This window comes from Cervus elaphus, chromosome 7 (genome assembly GCF_910594005.1).
Source record: "Cervus elaphus chromosome 7, mCerEla1.1, whole genome shotgun sequence".
Classification (NCBI taxonomy): Eukaryota; Metazoa; Chordata; class Mammalia; order Artiodactyla; family Cervidae; genus Cervus; species Cervus elaphus.
In genome coordinates this window covers 10,222,940-10,242,342 of record NC_057821.1, presented here as the reverse complement: position 1 = coordinate 10,242,342, position 19,403 = coordinate 10,222,940, and the positions used below count along the sequence as shown (strand labels likewise).

General features: G+C 41.6%; 2 protein-coding genes across 8 annotated transcripts in view; one reads left to right on the top strand and one right to left on the bottom strand.

Annotated features, from left to right (window-relative positions):
• Positions 1-8,888, bottom strand: part of ANKS1A (ankyrin repeat and sterile alpha motif domain containing 1A) — a 163,913-nt gene extending 155,025 nt beyond the window's left edge. For 5 of the 7 annotated variants that reach the window (XM_043907228.1, XM_043907229.1, XM_043907232.1 and 2 more), the window contains exon 1: positions 8,536-8,886. In XM_043907228.1, the coding sequence (XP_043763163.1) occupies positions 8,536-8,747 (212 nt within the window). In that variant the 5' untranslated portion in view covers positions 8,748-8,886. Of the gene's footprint in view, positions 1-8,535 lie in introns of all 7 variants that reach the window. The other 2 variants (XM_043907230.1, XM_043907234.1) reach the window with 1 other exon arrangement.
• Positions 8,889-8,969: 81 nt separating this feature from the next.
• TAF11 (TATA-box binding protein associated factor 11) lies at positions 8,970-19,341 on the top strand. Its single transcript, XM_043907235.1, has 6 exons — positions 8,970-9,169; positions 9,792-10,484; positions 13,353-13,498; positions 17,484-17,571; positions 17,894-17,990; positions 18,671-19,341. The coding sequence occupies exons 2-6, from the start codon at positions 10,314-10,316 to the stop codon at positions 18,799-18,801; spliced, it is 633 nt and encodes a 210-aa protein (XP_043763170.1). The 5' UTR covers positions 8,970-9,169; positions 9,792-10,313; the 3' UTR covers positions 18,802-19,341.
• The last annotated feature ends 62 nt before the right edge of the window (positions 19,342-19,403 follow it).

Here is a 19,403-nt window from a genome sequence, read left to right as displayed (position 1 = left end):
TTTTTTCACAGGTGAGAAGAGCGAGTTTCCAATTTTTTTTTAATTAATAAAATTTAAATCTCTGAGATTTTTAAGTTTTTGCTGTGGCTGAAAAGAATCCCAATTAGAAGATCTGACTTTACACATGCAAAGCTGAAAGGTACAAGATGAACAAAAGCAGGGACAATAACAAAAAATTTTACTTTCTTTATCTTAGTAAGGACAAGCACTTAATAATGCCCTCCAAATTAATGTTACTAATCCAGTATCAGTGAATGTTCAATCAGCGCTGATACTGGTACTATTATTTATGGGACATACCTTTGGAGCTGCTTTTCCAGGCACAGTAAAGGAAAAGACTGTTCTGCAGATAACACCTCGAGTTCTCACTCAGCCCCGACAGAGGATGGACCCCATCCATGGAGGCAGAGCCACAGCTTCAGGCTTGTGAGAATTACACGCAGCCGGACTCAAGTGTTAAACTCCTTGGCACTATGAAGCTCAAGTGTTTTAAGATAGATTTTCCTTTCTCAGTAAATGAAGTCCAATATATTTCTTCTCTTACTTCTGTTTTTATTTTTCATCTTAACTCATGACAGTGCTCTTTAAAGAATCTGAGAGCCCAACAAGAAAGTGCTGTGAAGCCAGTATGAAGGAGCTGGATGCTGTCACTGCCTAATACAGGCCAAGATCTCTTTGAAGTAGAACCCTGACTGTCCCAACAACTGTCAAAAAAGAGAAACAAATAAGTGGTTCTACATGCTGCTTTTATCACTTTTCAATTGAGGCTATACATGTAGCATTTGCATGGCTGGTCAAAAGGAGAATCTCTTCCAAAGCAGAAGGATCCTGACCCAGACCTCCCACCCCAACTACAAACACATAAAACCAAGGGATAAAATAAAACAAAAGAAACGCTTGCATATACAGTTGAGCTCCAAACCAAAAAAAAAAGTATACAGATGGCAGCACAGCAACTCAAAATCAGACCTGTGAATGGGAGCTTTAAATGCAATAACTAAGAAATCAATGACGAAACCTGATTATTCATTGCTTATACTAAAAAAAGTGTGACACCATGAAATATATTCAGAGTAACATGAGACTGAATAAGTAACAACTCACCTTGACACAGTTAGATTCTTATCTAGAGTCACACCATAAAGCTGGTGGGAAAACACCACTCTTAGTGGGTGTAATTACAACCTAAAGAAATTTGGTTACTCAAGTCCCTAGAGTATCTTTTTAAGGCTTTCTAACTTATAGGGCCAAGTATGGCCAGTAGAAATTTAAAAAAAAAAAAAGTTAAAAGTCAGCTGAACTAATCCAGACTCGAAGATTATAATGCTTGATTTGCAGGTGACCAGAAGAACCAGCACAACTGGGGGCCTCTGGATAGAAACAGCAATCAACTAAAATACACAAGACACACAGCAAACACACCACTTCATTACAAACCAGTTCAAGGGCTTTACTCGGTAAAATTGTCAAAATCTAAATGTCTCAGAGCACATTTTAGAAAGGTTATTACTGAAGCACAAATATGCTTAAGTGTGTGCATTCATAATGATTATTCACAAGAAACTCATTGGACACCTCTGAAGACTACTCGGAATGCAACCTGATCTGGAAACGGGTAAATAAGGGGAAAGAATCAAGCATTTAATCCATTTTTCCTGCACGAACTGTACCTCAGGGTAACGAAGCACTTAATAACATGAGGTTTCTCTATAAAGTTTCTCTCCAGAAAGTATTCTGATCAATAAATGAAGATGGTGACAAAAATGAAAACACCACCACTTTGCAAATTCTAAATCAGGGCTATAGACCATGATTGTCAATGGCTGCCAACATCACAAAAAAAGAAGCCTCAACAGAGTGACATACACGAAACCCACTAGGAAGAAATCCTGCCAGAAAATCTGAACCTGAATCAGACTAAACTAGGATCTGGTTTGCAGCTCACAGGAAACACAGGGAACAGATGAACAGGCTGAACGATACCTCAGAGATGCAATCGGCAAAACCCAGGCTCTGATAAACAGACAAATGAATTTTTTGTCAAAAATTGACAAAAACAATTTTTTTCTTCAACAAGTAAACTGGAATGAAAAAAATGACAGAGATGAAACCCAAAGGATTAAAGACAGTAACGAGACATTCCAACCAAATGCAATGCATAGACTTTGTTTGAATGCAGATTTGAACAAACCAACAATATAAAATAAAATATTTTCAGGAATTCCCTGGCAGTCCATTAGTTAGCACTCTGCACTCACTGCCAAGGGCCTAAGTTCAATCCCTGGTTGGGGAACTAAGATCCCATAAGCCTCAAGTCAAAATAAATAAGTCAGTCTCTGGATTTCTGTATGTCTGAAATGTCCCACAATAAAAGCTAGAACAACAAATGGCAGAAACAAAATGGATTTTGTCTCGTTCTGCTTGGAGCATATTAATGGCCCTCTTCTAAACATTTTGCCTCTGAGAAAGGACCCAAGAGGCCCCAACCTGACTATTAAAAATTCTATGCCTGCACAAAGGTAACTTTCTAAACATAACTAGCATTTAGAAGCCACAGATCAGTACATTACGTTCCAATCAGAAGGACCCAGGAGATGTAAGGAGCCTAAGAATTATTATGAGTCCTCAAATTCAACTGCACATATGTGATTTTTGCAGTGGTTAAATACTCAAATTACATCTACTATCCTACTGAGAATATAAAATGTCATAAGCACGAGCATGCACAAAAACTTATCTGCAAGGATGTACATCACAGTGTTATTCCAACAGCAGAAAACTAACAGCAAACTCGTACCTAATGGCAGGGACGGGATTAAATAAATTACAGTTCATACACACTATGGAATACCACTTACCCATTTCAAATGAGGTTAAGGGGACTAGAAAATGATGGTAAAATGTTCACAATATATTAAGGAGAAATCTGAGACAAAGTACGTACAGAACAATGTTTGGGGGAAAAAAAAGTGTGCATAGAAAAAAGACCAAAGTATGTTCATCAGAATTACAAGAGCTACTCTCTCTAGGTAGTAGAACTATAGAGGATTTTCTTCTTTGTGGCTTTTTGGCTAGCAATTTTTCTGTAATAAAGGTAGAGGTCCACAATTCCTCATCTACAATTCAGAAAACCAAAAAGTTCTGATAACACACTTTCAAAAGTTAGTGGCAAATTTGTTTAGATACAAAACTGACACGGAGCAGCTTCACGGTTATCCCATTTAGTGTGAATATTAACAGGTTTCACTGCAAAAATATAATGTTTCAGAATGCTGCCCCAGAATCCAGCAGGGGGTCAGTATCACCCTCCCACAACCCCAAAATTCTGGATTCTAAGCCCCAAGATTTCAGACAAGTGATTGTGAGCCTTTATCAGTTTGTAACTTTGCCACCATTACCTCATATTTGAAAATGCTGGGAGCCTCTGCTATCAATTACTATAAATCTTTAAATGGAAACATTAAAAAAAAAAAAACCACACAGGATTATCATTCCCAATCTCTCAAAGGTGGCAAGCATTGGGCTCCCATCAAATGACTGTAGCAGCCCAGGTTTACCAAGCCCTTGGCAAGTTCCAGGCATTATGTGTCTTAATATCTTAGCTCACGAGAGGCTGCTTCAGAAAGTAGGTACTATCCTGGGCCCATTGTATTAGGTTGGCCAAAAGGTTCGTTTGAGTGTTTCAGTAACGTCTTACAGAAAAACCCAAGGAATCTTTTGGCCAACCCAATAAACATGGAGACACAGATGCTCAGAGAGGTTATGTAATTTGCCCACCTCACAAGGCAGAGCTGGGTCTGAGCCTGACCCCATAGCTACCATGCTGAAACTCTCACCAGTTAAGTAAGTCAGAAGGCAGCTCTACTTCTTGGAACATCTTCACTGTTTTTAATAGTGGTAATAACATCACAAGTAAAGCACAGACAACTGTTTTTAAAACTTTTTTGATTTGTAAACTAAACAAACTTGATCTACAAATTACTGAGAAAAGATAAATATGAAGCCATACCATATAATTTCTAGTATTACTACCACTAACTCTAACCTCACCAAAGTTATGTGAAGATGTTCTATGAATACAACAATATAATTTTCTATACCACAAAAAATCTCCCAGTAATCCTTTGGAAATCAGTGTGGGGAACATTTTCTGAGGGCTCTCCAAGACAGACCCAGTTCCTGCCCACAGGAGAGCCTGACATTTCCAAGAACAAACTCTCCACCATCTACTTTTGGGGTTTCTTTGGTGTCTCTGGGCTATAAAACCTAGTAATTTACTTTCCCTACTGAAGAGTAGGGTAGAAATAGCCTTAACTTCCTTTTGAAAACCAAAAGTCACAGCTGTTTGAGTGGACAAACCAAGGAGGGTGGGGTCCAGGGAAGAATCTTCTGAAGGGATTTTTCTGGCCAAAGACACAACTTTCACTGGGACCATAACCTCCCAGGACAAGTGAATATGCTGAAGCTGACTGGATACAAACCAAGTTCTTCACAAGACTGACTGCTTCCGGACACTCAAAATTGAATTTCAACATGAGAAGTAAGGAAAAGGGAGATCTCTGACTTACTAAACTTCTGTTAAATCCTTTTTTTACTACCAGGAGATGCCTTACTCAGTTTAAGAATTAGGCATGCTTGAGATGTTCGTAACCACACTCCAGTCATTCCCAGGCATGCCACCTTTTCTGTTTTGTTTTTTAACAGGGGAACCACATTCAGCTTTAGAGAAAGCAAAAATGTACAGTAATTTCAAAGGAAAGGAAAAAGGGCTGCCATGTCAATAAAACTATACTTAATAAATATTTTAAGAAGTTCCTTAAAAGCCACTTTTTTCCATTTATGTTTAATTGGAGGATAACTGCTTTACAATGTTGTATTGGTTTCTGCCGCATGACAATGTAAATCAGCCATAAGTACACATATGTCCCCTCCCTCTTGAACCTCGCTCCTACCTACTCCCATCCTGCCCCTCAAGGTGGTCACAGAGCACTGGGGTGACCTCCCTGTGTAAAAGTACATGCTCAGTTGCTAAGTCATGTCTGACTCTCTGCAACCCGGTGGACTGTAGCCCGCCAGGCTTCTCTGTCCATAGGATTTCCCAGGCAATAATACTGGAGCGGGTTACCATTCCCTTCTCCAGGGGATTTTCCTGACCCAGGGATGGAACCTATGTTTCCTGTGTCTCCTCCATTGACAGGTGGATTCTTTACTGACTGAGCCACCTGGAAAGTCCCCACTGTGTAAAAACCATTTTTTAATTAAGAGGTTTAGTAGAATATCCAGAAAACTGCCATAGCAGTAAACAGTCGTGGTTTTTCTGTTATTTTGTTTTTGCATTCTCTTAGAAGAGCAGGAACTTAGATCACACAAATCCATGAGTTCCTGCTTCTAAGCCCACCCTTTCGACATCCTTACATGGTCAGCATTGCTCTCCTCCTCAGGATGTTAAAATCATCTAGCTCAAAATAGGCATATTCAAAAGAAATCCGAAAAAAGAAAAAAAGAAACCTAGCACAGAGGAGGGCAAAAGTAAAAGAGTCAACATGAAAAAAAACTGTCATGTCACTACAATTTCCAAGCTACAGATCCATTCTCAGGGGTGAATAAAGGGCTGTTTCAATAGAATGGTTGGGGTAGCAACTCTTTTTTTTTGTTTGTTTTCAGTCTGAATTCCTTAAATAAGTATCAAGAATCCTTTCTTAAAAGCAGTAACTCTGTCATATCTTCTGACATTTGGGGAGAACCAAATCCCAGACAAGAACACTGGAGTGGGTTGAACCTGCATCTCCTGCTTGGCAGGCAGATTCTTAACTGCTGAGCCACCAGGGAAGCCCGAGGGTCACAGTATGTAAAGCAATAAACTGTGAAATCCAGACAGACAAAGTATGAGTGGATGCAGATAAGGGGTTCCAAAGTGGAAGCCTGAGAGATCCTCGTGCATTAGGGTCATTAGGGAGGGCTTTGAGAAGTTAAGTCCTAAGCCCAAGCAGTATAAGAGAATAGGGATGGGGTGAGAGAAGAGGCTTTCCGTAGCTTAAGAATAAACATGGAGCCTTTGTGGAATGGGGGTGGGGATGGAACTGCACCATAAACAGATGAGACAAACATACATGTGATCTGGAACATTTCTATCCACTGCAGCGGTAAGCTCCTATTCCCAACAACTTTCCTTGGTCACTCAAAATAGCTGGACAAATGTAGGTTGCAATTGACAGTACTGGTGGGATAGGATATGGCAGCTAATGCAAGGGCCAGATCTGAAGTTATGACTCCACGGGGTCTCATTAAATAACTCAGGGTCCTTGAGGTGGGGTGTGTAGGCACAGGAGATCTACCCTCTACTATTTCAAAACCTAAAAAGGGAGGACATGCTGACCTAGGGATTATCTAAATGCATGGTTTCATTTTCTCAGAAATCCTTCACTAGGCTGCAGCAGAGTCATGTCTAATTAATGACACACCTAGTCTAACTAGGGCCTGCAGGCCCTCTCTGCCTGTAGGAGTCACAGGGACAAGATGCCAGGGCAGCTCTGAGGCCATCTGCCACCCAGATAACAGATACAGGAGCAGGTCAGAAGGAGCAAGCTCTCTTACACAGGCCATCCACCCTTTACGACAGAAACTGGACATATCAGCATGAAGCCCAAAGTTTAAAAAAAAAAAAAAAAAATCAACCAAAATTTTCTAGTCTTGATTAACTATAAGGTGCTAAATTCTCAGCAAAATGTCAACAGTCCCTGAGTGAGAGAACTAAGAGTAACCTAACCTGTCCTTGAAGGCAGGAGATATGTGAGAGTTTCTCACTTCAGCAGGATATACCGGGGAATAAGGTACCTCTGGTACACAGATAAATGCTGTAGCCTTCAATGCATAAGAGACAGGCACCTCCAAACCTACCGGTCTTTCTCTCACCTCACAGACATCAGAAGTGCAGAAATATCTAAGTAATTCAGGTAAAATTCCAAACCCGAATTATGCATTCAAAGTACATTTATTGAACACCTGTGTCAGGCACCAATACAAGAATCAGAAAAATAAAGAAAGACTAAATCACTCTGAAAGATGGAAGTACAGCTATCCATTATTTCCTTTTATCATACCCAACCACTTAAAGCTCTGGGCAGAAAGTTCTTCTAGTGACCCACTAGCACCAAACAAGTCTCCTATGCCACCTCTGTGCCCCTGACAAGGGTGGGCCCACCTGGAATGCTCTTACAGTGCTTCACCTACCCAAATCCTCACATCCTTCACGTCAGCTCAAGTCCCCCTCCTCTTCTCCATCTCATCCCATCCCAAAGTAATGTCTCATTTTTTGAACTACTGAGTACCACCATCAGTTTATGTAGAAATGTGTCATTCCCTAATTAATACTTGTATTTATTCAACAAATACTGAGTACTAATTATGTGACAGCATTGTCCTAGGGAGCTGTAGAAATTGCCGCAAATGGTACTGATTTTTGCCTCCCCAAAATAACTCCCTGGGAGCATTCTTCTCTTACACGGCTTTTTAATATCTTCCTGTATAGGCCTGGCTTTGTACTCAGTGCTTAATACCTAACAATTTAATAGAGCCTTAGGCTTCTTTGGTCCAAGCTCACTCAAACTGAAGTTACATAAACTAATGGGGAACAAAAGCAAACGAAGCCATTTCTAAGTGAACTTCCACTTCTTAAAAACCTCAAAAGAACAAGGAAGGAAAAGAAAACCGGCTATGAAAGTGCTGCTGAAACATCACATTTTACTCACACTAACAAAGCACCTCCAATTCCCTCTCCAAGCCACACAAAAAACGACCTTTTCCTCTCAATCCTTACAGCTCCAGATTCAAGTGTTTATTTTAACAACAGACCTTGGAAAAGTTTAAAGCACTCCTCAGTGTCCTAGACAAGTCTTTCTAACGCTTTATTTTTTGATGAATAAACCCCCTGATGAATCCTGCATCTGCCACTTAACAGACAAATCCAGCGAGGTTCACTACAAGGAACTGGAATTTAAGCTTCAAGCACAAGAGGAGCTCAAAGAAGAACACTTTGAACGTGATAAACCTAGAGACGATTTTAATATAAACAACAAAAGCCACGTCCTGCAGAGCCTGGTGGAAGGTTCCAAGTTCCCCAAAGAATGGAATCGAGAGCATTTCCTCCAGGGGAACCGCGAGATTCTGCAAGGCGTGGGAGTTTCTGCAGGAGATGAGGGAGATTCAAAATATACTTATTTTCCCCCCTAAAGTGGCTTGTGAGATACAACACCTGGCACTCGACGGTGAAGCCCGGGCTATGCCATGCGGCGGAGGCTGCACCTGGGCACTCCCACCATTCTTCGCAGCGGGTCAGGACAGGAGACGAGGAGAGTCCGACGCCGCGCGGACCCGCACCGGCGCCCCTCGCCCCTCGGGCCGCCTGCCCTCGCCCCGGGAAACCTAGCAAACCCAGCCCGCCAGGGTCTCCGGATCCCCGATCTCTCCGGGGATCCAGGAGACGGGCGGGGGACGGGGGGTCTCCAAGCAGCTACCCGGACCCGGAGCGTTACCCACCTGAGCAGACTGGACAGGGCATGGCTCGAGGAGCCAAGACCGCCGCCGCCGCCTCCAGAGCCGCCGCCGCCGCCGCTACCGCCTCCAGAGCCGCCGCCGCCGCCGCCGCCGCCCCCGAAGCCTGAGGAGAGCCGCTTCCCGGACAGCAGCTTCTCCACGGCCGGGAGGTGTCCGGTGCGGGCCGCCTCCAGCAGCTCCTGCTCCTTCCCCATCCCCAGGGCCGCCGCCCCCTGGACCCCGTTCCCTGGGCCGCCGCCGAGCCCGTTCAGGCTCCCAAACTTTCCGTCTCCGGGCAACGCACCCCCCGAGCCGGCCGGGGACACCACCCCCCTCCCCCCGCCTTGTCCCTCAGGGGCGCGTCACTTCCGGGATCCGGCGTCACGCGTCACCGCGCCCCCGCGCCCCGCCCCCGTGCCCACCTAGCTGGGCGGGGCCGCACGGGCCGGCGCAGGTGGCTGCGGTCTGCGCCGAGGGGACCCGGCCGCACCCTGATAAGCCTTCCCGGCAGAGAAGGCTGCGTCGTGGGGTCACCCGCTGTACAAGTGGAAGGTGACGAGCGCGGTCCACCTGTCCGCGCCCCCCGAAGTGCGCTCCTTCTTCTGATGTTTTGGGAACTCGCAGGACAGAAAATACGGTAATTCATCCAGGCAGTGTAGAAACAAAGAGAGAAGTGTGGTAACGCGCACCCATATTTGCAAGTCCGTTCTCTCTGCACCATAAATATGTCATGGCTGTGGGAACCTAGTGATAAAAGATGTGAATATAGTGCCCTCCTCCGCACCTCATGAGGAAAGAGGAGAATTTTAAAAGGGAAATAACCCCCCTTCATGCTCCCAATCCTTGAAATGATTCGTTAAAGCGAAACATTCAAAGGAAAGACTTCCCTTCCTTTAGGATTTGTTTCCTCTTAGAATTTTTTTTTTTTTTACCGCCCTTCCCCTCGCCCCACCATGGAGGACCTTAGCTCCCCCATCGAACCATCGCCCCTTGCAGTGGAAACGCAGAGTTCTAACAACTGAAAGGCCAGGGAAGCCCCTGTTTCCTCTTAATTTTGACGGATATTAACCAAACTGACATTAAAGGTCAGATTTTTAAAACCTACTCTGAGCTTGAGTACTGGTGAGTTGGGAAACATGCACTTAGGTAGAAACTGCCTGTTTTGTTTCTGGTACTAGGACTGTTCTGGCTCGAAGTAGTTGTGGAGTTAGTAATCAAATTGGACAAATTCAGTTCAAGCTGTACGACTGTTTTTTTAGGTGCTTGAGGAACAAAAGAGAAATGCTGACAATTCCATGTTAACACAAGCCTCTGTCCAACTGAACGCGTACGAGGTTGAGTTCCTGTCGGCGTTTGCCCGGGAGCTGCTTCCCAAAGGGCAAACAACGGATGGAGTTTTCTCCTGTCCGCAAACTTTCCTCTGAGGAAAGCAGATTAGGAAGGCGTTAACAGGTTGTGCTTTGAGAAGGACGGAAAGGAAAAAGGAGCCCTTCAGTAAACAACAAAGCCCTCCTTTACAAATGCTGGCTTCTCAAGGTGGAAAATCCACAAACTGATTTCTGTACCCTCAACTTTCCCTATCCGCACCAACAAATAAGAAGTAAAACGAAGCCCTGCAACCCTCTGGGCGCGTCTCTAAATGACCACTCGGAGCAGCGGTCTTGGTGATGTCATCGCTGCGCGACGACCGGAAGTAAGCTGCGGGGGCGCGGGGCTGCGCGGCGTCCTGAGCTCTGGAGTCTTGACTGCGGCGCGATCTCTTCTCCCGGGTTCTAGCCGAGATGGATAATGCCTGCGAATCGCCCACGGAAAAAGGTGGAGAGACCGGGGAATCAGATGAGCCGACGGCGGCTCCTGGGGGCTCCAGGGTTACAGATACGGACGGAATCCCGGAGGAAACGGACGGTGACGGCGACGGGGAATTGAAAGAGGCCGCCGCTGAAGAAGGCGAGGTAGGGAGAGATGTGTCGATGAGGCCGGAGTAGCTTGTGTCACTGCCCGCCCGACAGGCCTCCTGTTTGGTCCCTCCCAAGCTAAGACAGTCGAGCTCACCATAACCCTTTAGATCTGCAATCGCAGAGTTGGGGTAAGAAAGAAGAGGAAACCTTAGAGCCGTCTGAGTTCCACAAACTCAACCATTAGGTCAGTATTTTTAATCACTGCCCTTAGGCGTTAAAGCTGCTTCAAAGAGGGGACTTCTCTAGCGGTCCAGTGGTCAAGACTTCACCTTCCAATGCAGGCTGTGCGGGTTTCATCCCTGGTGGCGGAGCGAAGATCCCATATGCCTCGCAGCCAAAAAAACCAAAACATTAAACAGAAGCAATAATGTAACAAATTCAATGAAGACTTTAAAAAGCCACTGCTAAGGGAATTTCAAATAGCCCCTTGGTTTTCCTAGTGAGGAAATTGGGGTCGATGCCAATCGACATTGAAACGGAGGGCAAGATCTAGAACCCAGGATTCCTAGTACCCCTTTCACCTCAATATGATTTCTGAATTATTGCTTAAGCGTAACTTTCTCATTGTAGGCTGAGTCGTTAAAGGGAGACTTTGAGGTAGTAATTTAGTCATGTTCTCCTCCACTTGGGACATTTAACTGCTACCAGTGACCTGGGTACTAATGTCCAAGGGTTTCTATAGCACCAAACTGCTATCCCAAGTGTTCAGCAGTGTTGCTTCTCTGAGTATCAGTCAGAAGATCAGAATCTTAGAGCCTTAGATAGGTTCCATTTCTAAAAATAGAGTCTTGAGGTCTTGGAACTGTAATTCCTGTTTGAATTTCAGTGTGAGCTTATGGGAGAAGACATTGGCTAAATGGAAACTGCCTTTCAGATCATAAAGTTGCATCAAAATATATAAAATTAAGAACTTTAAGAAAAATGTGACAAAATTACCTTAAGGAGCTTTAAAAACAGATCTCAAGGACAGAAAGGATTTGAGTAATAATTAGCTCGGTAAAGAGCTCACTGTATAAAGAAATGTGCATGTAGAAGATAAAAAATTTTTGATGCTTCTGAAACACTTTTTTAAATGGATCATATACCAGACTACAAAGAAAAGCATAAATCCTTAAAAGTAAAAATCATAACATCATATTCTGTTAGTACAGTGCAATAGAACCTGAAATTAACAACACAGAATTTCTCCCACTCCCTCCAAAAGACTAACACCTGGACATTTTTAACTAATTTTTAAATAGCTTTGGATTAAAGAAATTAACATCAAATCCTATTGGATTTGACCAAAATTTTATTTAAAGAAAAATTCATTGTCTTACATATTTTTACAAACAAAGATACTGAAAATAAGCAACCACCTCAAGAAACCAGAAAAAGAACAAGATAAACCAGAAGAATGTAAAAGCAAGGAGTTAATAGGGATAAAAATAGATATTAATGAGTTAGTGCTTTAAAAACTAAGAAACAATAAAATTAAGACCTTATTTTCAGTGTTTATAGGCACTGATTTGGAGATCTTTAAGCTTTAAGAAAATTTAATGTTCAAGTTTAGACTAATTTTGAAAATTCAAGATAAATGGCTCATTTTCAAGGATAATCTAAATTATCAAAATTGAAGCACAAAAAGGTTAGAAAATTTGTATGTATCAGTAACCAGAGAAGAAGTTGAAAAAGTTGTTAAAAGATTTACTGCCTTCACTCTCACCTACTTCTCATATTCCCATATGAATTTAAATGTGAGTTCCTCTTTAAGGAAAACAGGAGTCAAATCTCATTAATGCGGTTTGTCATATGCTTAGATTCTATGTTAAGTTGGAGGGGATGAAGTTTGGATTTTGAGGGTTTTTTTGCTGTCTTTATTAAACATATGTGAGTAAAACAGTGTTAAATGTTTTTGCAAAGAGGGATAAATAACAAGAGACAAACTTCAAAAAATGTTCAGTCTAGGGAATTCCAATGGTTAGGACTCTACACTCACTGCAAGGGGCCCAGTTTCAATCCCAGGTCAGGAAACTAAGATCCCACAAGCTACACAGCAAGGCTAAAAAAAAGTTCTCAGTCTAGTAATGGGAAATAAATATTTGCATGATACAGTAGAATGGAAAAGAAGAAAAGAGCACTACATGTGGAAGAAGCTCACTTAAAAGTTCCAAATTCAAAGAAACACTGCTTTGATGAGAAGGTACCCTTTTTAAAATATTCTTTCCACATGGAATCATCATTGGTAAAGAAATCTATAGGTTTAGACGAAGAAGAGCTGGCTGTATAGAGAGGAGTTTTCTTATATTCCCCTCTAAAGATTGAGGTCAGTGACTTCCCTGGTGGTCCAGTGATTGAAAATCGGCCTTGCAACCCAGGGGATGTGTGTTCCATCCCTGGTTGGGGAAATAAGATCCCACATGTGTGGGAGCAACCAAGCCCGCGTACCACAACTCCTGAAGCCTGCGTGCCCTGGAGCCCTTGCGCCACAACTAGGGAGTCTGCACCACGTGAAAGATTCCCCAAGCCGCAACTAAGACCCAAGGCAGCCAAATAAATAAAGAATGAGGTCAGAAGAGTGGGCTCAAGAGGAGTGTGGTTTTCATGATCCTTGGCATTTCTGTGCCCATGTAAACAGATACTGAAACTAGGATCATAGGTAACCTGGAAAACTGGATTATTTAGCAGCTTTTCTTTCCCCAGCTGGGCTGTAAACTCCTTTAGTAGAGATAGGATATCTTATCTTTGATGGTACAGCCAATGCCTGGAACCAAAAAACTACAGAAATAAGAGAATTTGTTTTGTTGTAATGAACGATTTCTTTCTTTACCCAAGTCTGTAAAGTAGGCCGTATATATTAAAGGGTTTCTTTTGTCTTCTTAGCTCAAGAGTCAGGATATCGCGGATTTAACAGCAGTTGAAAGGGAAGACTCATTACTTACTCCTGCAGCCAAAAAACTCAAAATAGATACCAAAGAGAAGAAAGAGAAGAAGCAGAAAGTGGATGAAGATGAGATTCAAAAGATGCAGTATGTCAGTTTTCTGATCTCTCCCTTTTCAAGGCTCTAAACTGACCACGTAGTTAATACATTTTTCTTGGCCTTAAAATGTTTTACTTTTTTAAACTCAAAAGAAACTAAGGTAATTAATATATCAATATTATGTTATTGTATTGAAAATATAAATAAGTAAAAAGAAAAATATCACTTTGAGTTCAGTTCATTCAGTCCTGTCCGACTCTTTGCAACCCCATGGACTGCAGCACGCCAGGCCTCCCTGTCCATTACAAACTCCTGGAGTTTACTCAAACTCAATCCATTGAGTCGGTGATGCCATCAACCATCTCAGCCTTTGTTGTCCCCTTCTCCCGCCTTCAATCTTTCCCAGAATCAGGGTCTTTTCAAATGAGATAGTTCTTCGCATCAGGTGACCAAAGTATTGGAGTTTCAGCTTCAGCATCAGTCCTTCCAATGAATATTCAGGACTGATTTCCTTTAGGATGGACTGGTTAGATCTCCTTGCAGTCCAAGGGACTCTCAAGAGTATTCTCCAACACCACAGTTCAAAAGCATCAATTCTTCGGCACTCAGCTTTTCTTATAGTCCAACTCTTACATCCATACATGACTGCTGGAAAAACCATAGCCTTGACTAGACAGACCTGTGTTGGCAAAATAATATCTCTGCTTTTTAATATGTTGTCTAGGTTGGTCATAACTTTTCTTCCAAGGAGTGAGTGTCTTTTAATTTCATGGCTGCAGTCACCATCTGCAGTGATTTTGGAGCCCAAGAAAATAAAGTCTTGTCATTGTTTCCATTGTTTCCCCATCTGTTTGCCATCAAGTGATGGGACCAGATGCTATGATCTTAGTTTTCTGAATGTTGAGCTTTAAGCCAACTTTTTCACTCTCCTCTTTCACTTTCATCAAGAGGCTCTTTAGTTCTTCTTCACTTTCTGCCATAAGGGTGGTGATATCTGCATATCTGAGGTTATTGATATTTCTCCCGGCAATCTTGATTCCATCTTGTGCTTCTTCCAGCCCAGTGTTTCTCATGATGTACTCTGCATATAAGTTAAATAAGCAGGGTGATAATATACAGCCTTGACGTACTCCTTTCCCTATTTGGAACCAGTCCGTTGTTCAATGTCCAGTTCTAACTGTTGCTTCCTGACCTGCATAGAGATTTCTCAAGAGGCAGGTCAGGTGGTCTGGTATTCCCATCTCTTTAAGAATTTTCTACAGTTTATTGTGATCCACACAGTGAAAGGCTTTGGCATAGTCAATAAAGCAGAAATAGATGTTTTTCTGGAACTCCCTTGCTTTTTTGATGATCCACTGGATGTTGGCAATTTGATCTCTGGTTCCTCTGCCTTTTCTAAAACCAGCTTGAACAACTGGAATTTCACAGATCACATACTGTTGAAGCCTGGCTTGGAGAATTTCGAGCATCACTTTACTAGCGTGTGAGATGATTGCAATTGTGTGGTAATTTGAGCATTCTTTGGCATTGCCTTTCTTAGAGATTGGAATGAAAACTGACCTTTTCCAGTCCTGTGGCCACTGCTGAGTTTTCCAAATTTTCTGGCATATTGAGTGCAGCAGTTTCATAGCATCATATTTTAGGATATGAGAGTATCACTTTACCACCAGAATAAACACTGTTAACATTTTGACGTATATTCACCAAAATATTTTCTTTACATATATTTATCTGTAAATGAAATTAATTTCAAAGATGTTAAATACTGTTTGTAACCTGTTTTCCATATTATATATGGTGAATGTCTTCCATGTCAACAATTATACATCTAGGTCGCAATTTTCTTCAAAATGTAAATAGCTTCATTATGTTTTCTGATTGTAAAAATAGCATGCTGCTGCTAAGTCACTTCAGTCATGTGAGTTCACTGCAAATAATTCAGGAAATACAGAAAAATAGAAAAAATAATTACTTACAATCCCACCACCCAGAGTTTACCCAGGGCATATATTTGTGTATATACCTTTTCAGATACAAGTTTAATGTTTGATATATATGTACATATTTTCAGGTCAGTAACTATGCCCATAAATTGTATTCTGTTATGTGGATGAACCATAATATAATCCATCTCTGCAGTTGTTTTGTTTTGTTTTGTTTTGTTTTCTTGTCAGGTTTTAGTGGCATTTTTTTTATTTATTTATTTTTATTAGTTAGAAGCTAATTACTGTTTTGTTTTTCTTTTGACATTATGATCAACATCTTTGAGCATATCTTTGCATACTTGTCTGTATACTTCCTAAAATAAACTCCTGGAAGTGTAATTGGTAGTTTAAACATTAGGAACATTTTCAAAGGATTTTCATTTGTATTTTCAGATTCCGCAAAAAGGTTGTTGCACCTACACTCTACCAGCATGTATGAATTTGTGTCTTCCCATCCTAACACCATGCTTTTTTAATACTTCTTTTTTTTTTTTTTTCATTTATTTTTATTAGTTGGAAGCTAATTACTTTACAGTATTGTAGTGGTTTTTGTCATACATTGACATGAATCAGCCATGGATTTACATGTATTCCCCATCCCGATCCCCCCTCCCCCCTCCCTCTCTACCTGAACCCTCTGGGTCTTCCCAGTGCACCAGGCCCGAGCACTTGTCTCATGCCTCCAACCTGGGCTGGTGATCTGTTTCACCCTAGATAATACACACGTTTCGATGCTGTTCTCTCGAAACATCCCACCCTCGCCTTCTCCCACAAAATCCCAAAGTCTGTTCTGTACATCTGTATCTCTTTTTCTGTTTTGCATATAGGGTTATCGTTACCATCTTTCTAAATTCCATATATATGTGTTAGTATACTGTAATGGTCTTTATCTTTCTGGCTTACTTCACTCTGTATAATGGGCTCCAGTTTCATCCATCTCATTAGAACTGATTCAAATGAATTCTTTTTAATGGCTGAGTAATATTCCATGGTGTATATGTACCACAGCTTCCTTATCCATTCATCTGCTGATGGGCCTCTAGGTTGCTTCCATGTCCTGGCTATTATAAACAGTGCTGTGATGAACATTGGGGTGCACATGACTCTTTCAGACCTGGTTTCCTCAGTGTGTATGCCCAGAAGTGGGATTGCTGGGTCATATGGCAGTTCTATTTCCAGTTTTTAAAGAAATCTCCACACTGTTCTCCATAGCGGCTATACTAGTTTGCATTCCCACCAACAGTGTGAGAGGGTTCCCTTTTCTCCACACCCTCTCCAGCATTTATTGCTTGTAGACTTTTGGATAGCAGCCATCCTGACTGGCGTGTAATGGTACCTCATTGTGGTTTTGATTTGCATTTCTCTGATAATGAGTGATGTTGAGCATCTTTTCATGTGTTTGTTAGCCATCTGTATGTCTTCTTTGGAGAAATATCTGTTTAGTTCTTTGGTCCATTTTTTGATTGGGTCATTTATTTTTCTGGTATTGAGCTGTAGGAGTTGCTTGTATATTTTTGAGATTAATCCTTTGTTGCTTCGTTTGCTATTATTTTCTCCCATTCTCAGGGCTGTCTTTTCACCTTGCTTACAGTTTCCTTTGTTGTGCAAAAGCTTTTAAGTTTCATTAGGTCCCATTTGTTTATTTTTGCTTTTATTTCCAATATTCTGGGAGGTGGGTCATAGAGGATCCTGCTTTTAATACTTCTTTATCTGTTTTTTGAAAAATGTTTATCATGTGAAATGTAGTGAGGTAGCATTATGGGGAGAGAGAGCCTACTGCTGAAAACATAATCTATATACTATGATTCAGTAGCCCAACATTGTTGTTTTTGTTCTTAGTGAAATAAGAAAGGAACTTATGTTTCACCTGTTGTCGAGTAATAGAAATACTTTCTCTTCATTCCTCATAAATACTAAGCCTAATACTATTGGTCCCTTGAAAAATTAATTTTTTAAATGTCTGAGACTTGGTTTTATTGACATAATAATATGTATATCTTAAGTATTCGTTGTTATAAGTGAACTTAATTACCTGAATCTTTGTCTAGAATCCTGGTTTCTTCTTTTTCTGAGGAGCAGCTGAACCGTTATGAAATGTATCGCCGGTCAGCTTTCCCTAAAGCAGCCATTAAAAGGGTAAGGATGGACTATCACACTCATTCCCATGAGCCATGAGAACTGAACAGGGCTCAAGAGCTGTATCCACTAACATTTTGAAGTGAAGTGTTAGGCAAGTTGGTGGAACATTTAGGCAGGAAAATAAAAATACATGCCCCTCAATAATCTGACCAGTTGTAGTTTTATATTCTCAACAAATACACCTGAAGCCTTGTTTTACTGGTGTCAATTTCAACATCAAGCCTTTAGTGAAGTCTTTTAGTGCGGAGCTCTTATGGATGTTATGTTCCAAAGCCAGTCCTTGACTCCCTTAATCACAGTCTTTTGTCCTTCTTTCAAGCTGATCCAGTCCATCACAGGCACCTCTGTGTCTCAGAATGTTGTTATTGCTATGTCTGGTATTTCCAAAGTTTTCGTCGGGGAGGTGGTAGAAGAAGGTGAGTGGTATTGGTCTAAATATTGGATTGAACCTGTAGTGGTCTTATTTCCGAGAATATATATACTGAGGGACTTATGAGGTCCCAGGGGTAGTTTCCATTTACACTGGAAGTTGGCCAAGGCAAGAGCCTTATATTCAGGAGAGCATGTATTGAAGACATTATTCCTTGAAAGTTTCAATACCAGGTCTGGAAACACCTAGGAAATCTCCCTTCCTGATTCTTATCCTCAGCCCAGGGTGACAGAAGTAGACTGTATTTTTCTCCAATGGATTTTATTCATTTCTGCTCCCAAAAGTAGAGATACAAACAAAGTCATCACTGGGGCTGACCAGTGTGGTATGGTGAGTAGTTGTCCCTGATGTTATGATCCCCTGGGAACTGCTCCCTGTCCATCAAGTAATGAACCTGCTGCTACTCACTGCTAATTTCTAGCTGGTGAAGTCTTTCTTTCAAGGAGAAGCTGTGTTTTAAACTGTTGCCTGCGATAAAGCCTGATGTGGGATGTCATGCTAAAGTTAAATGATACATTTTATAGCATTCTCTGAAGAAGGGAAATTATCTTGGTTTATTTTTTTAGCACCTTTAAGAGGAATTAATGAGAATTACAGGACTTGAAAGGACTGTGATGAGTAAGCGCTTGTGTGATAACGAAACTCTTCTCCTTGTCCTCTGTTTAGCACTGGATGTGTGTGAGAAGTGGGGAGAAATGCCACCGCTACAACCCAAACACATGAGGGAGGCTGTTCGGAGGTTAAAGTCGAAGGGGCAAATTCCCAACTCAAAGCACAAAAAAATCATCTTCTTCTAGACCAACGTCCAGCAGGGCCCGGTACTGAAGGAAGAAGTCCTGCTTCCGGACTTCGTGTTGCACGAGATTCCCCGCACCGGTGCTTCAGTATCTCAGTCCTCCAAGGATTCCATGATTTTAATGTCTTTCTCAAAACTGATAATTCATTACACCTAGAAGAAGGCATGTGCCCTGTTTCATACTTGCCTTGACTAAATATCGGGACCTCTGAGGGCATCTGAGGCATTTAACTGTTACTGGCTAGTTGTAAGAAGAAAGGTTGGTGCACCTTAAGCATCTTTTGGACAGGAATGCTGCTTTCAGAAAGAAAACCTGTTCAAGACGATTTGACGGTTTCACATTGAAGCCTGAAGTTGTTATGACTTAGGTTGTTTCTTTACATCTGGTTTTAAGTAAATGAAACAACCAGAAACTTGACTTGTGATACTCTACCATGAAGGACACGGTGACAGCAGAAGCAGTGGAACAGTTTGTCCCTGTAAATGTTTAAGATTCTTCTATGAATTTTGGTGAATGATTAATAAAACTGTTTTCCAACTTGCCGTGTTTTCTTTTTCTGTCTAGCTGGTTGGAATGGGGAGAAGTTTGCTGGTGTCCAAATA

What these genes read in the sequence shown, in the direction of transcription:
- TAF11 (XM_043907235.1), top strand. Translation starts at nt 10,314, where the DNA reads ATGGATAATGCCTGCGAATCGCCCACGGAAAAAGGTGGAGAGACCGGG. An exon ending in CTAAAGCAGCCATTAAAAGG is followed by an intron (nt 17,572 to 17,893) that starts GTAAGGATGGAC and finishes CCTTCTTTCAAG; the next exon opens with CTGATCCAGTCCATCACAGG. An exon ending in CGGGGAGGTGGTAGAAGAAG is followed by an intron (nt 17,991 to 18,670) that starts GTGAGTGGTATT and finishes TCCTCTGTTTAG; the next exon opens with CACTGGATGTGTGTGAGAAG.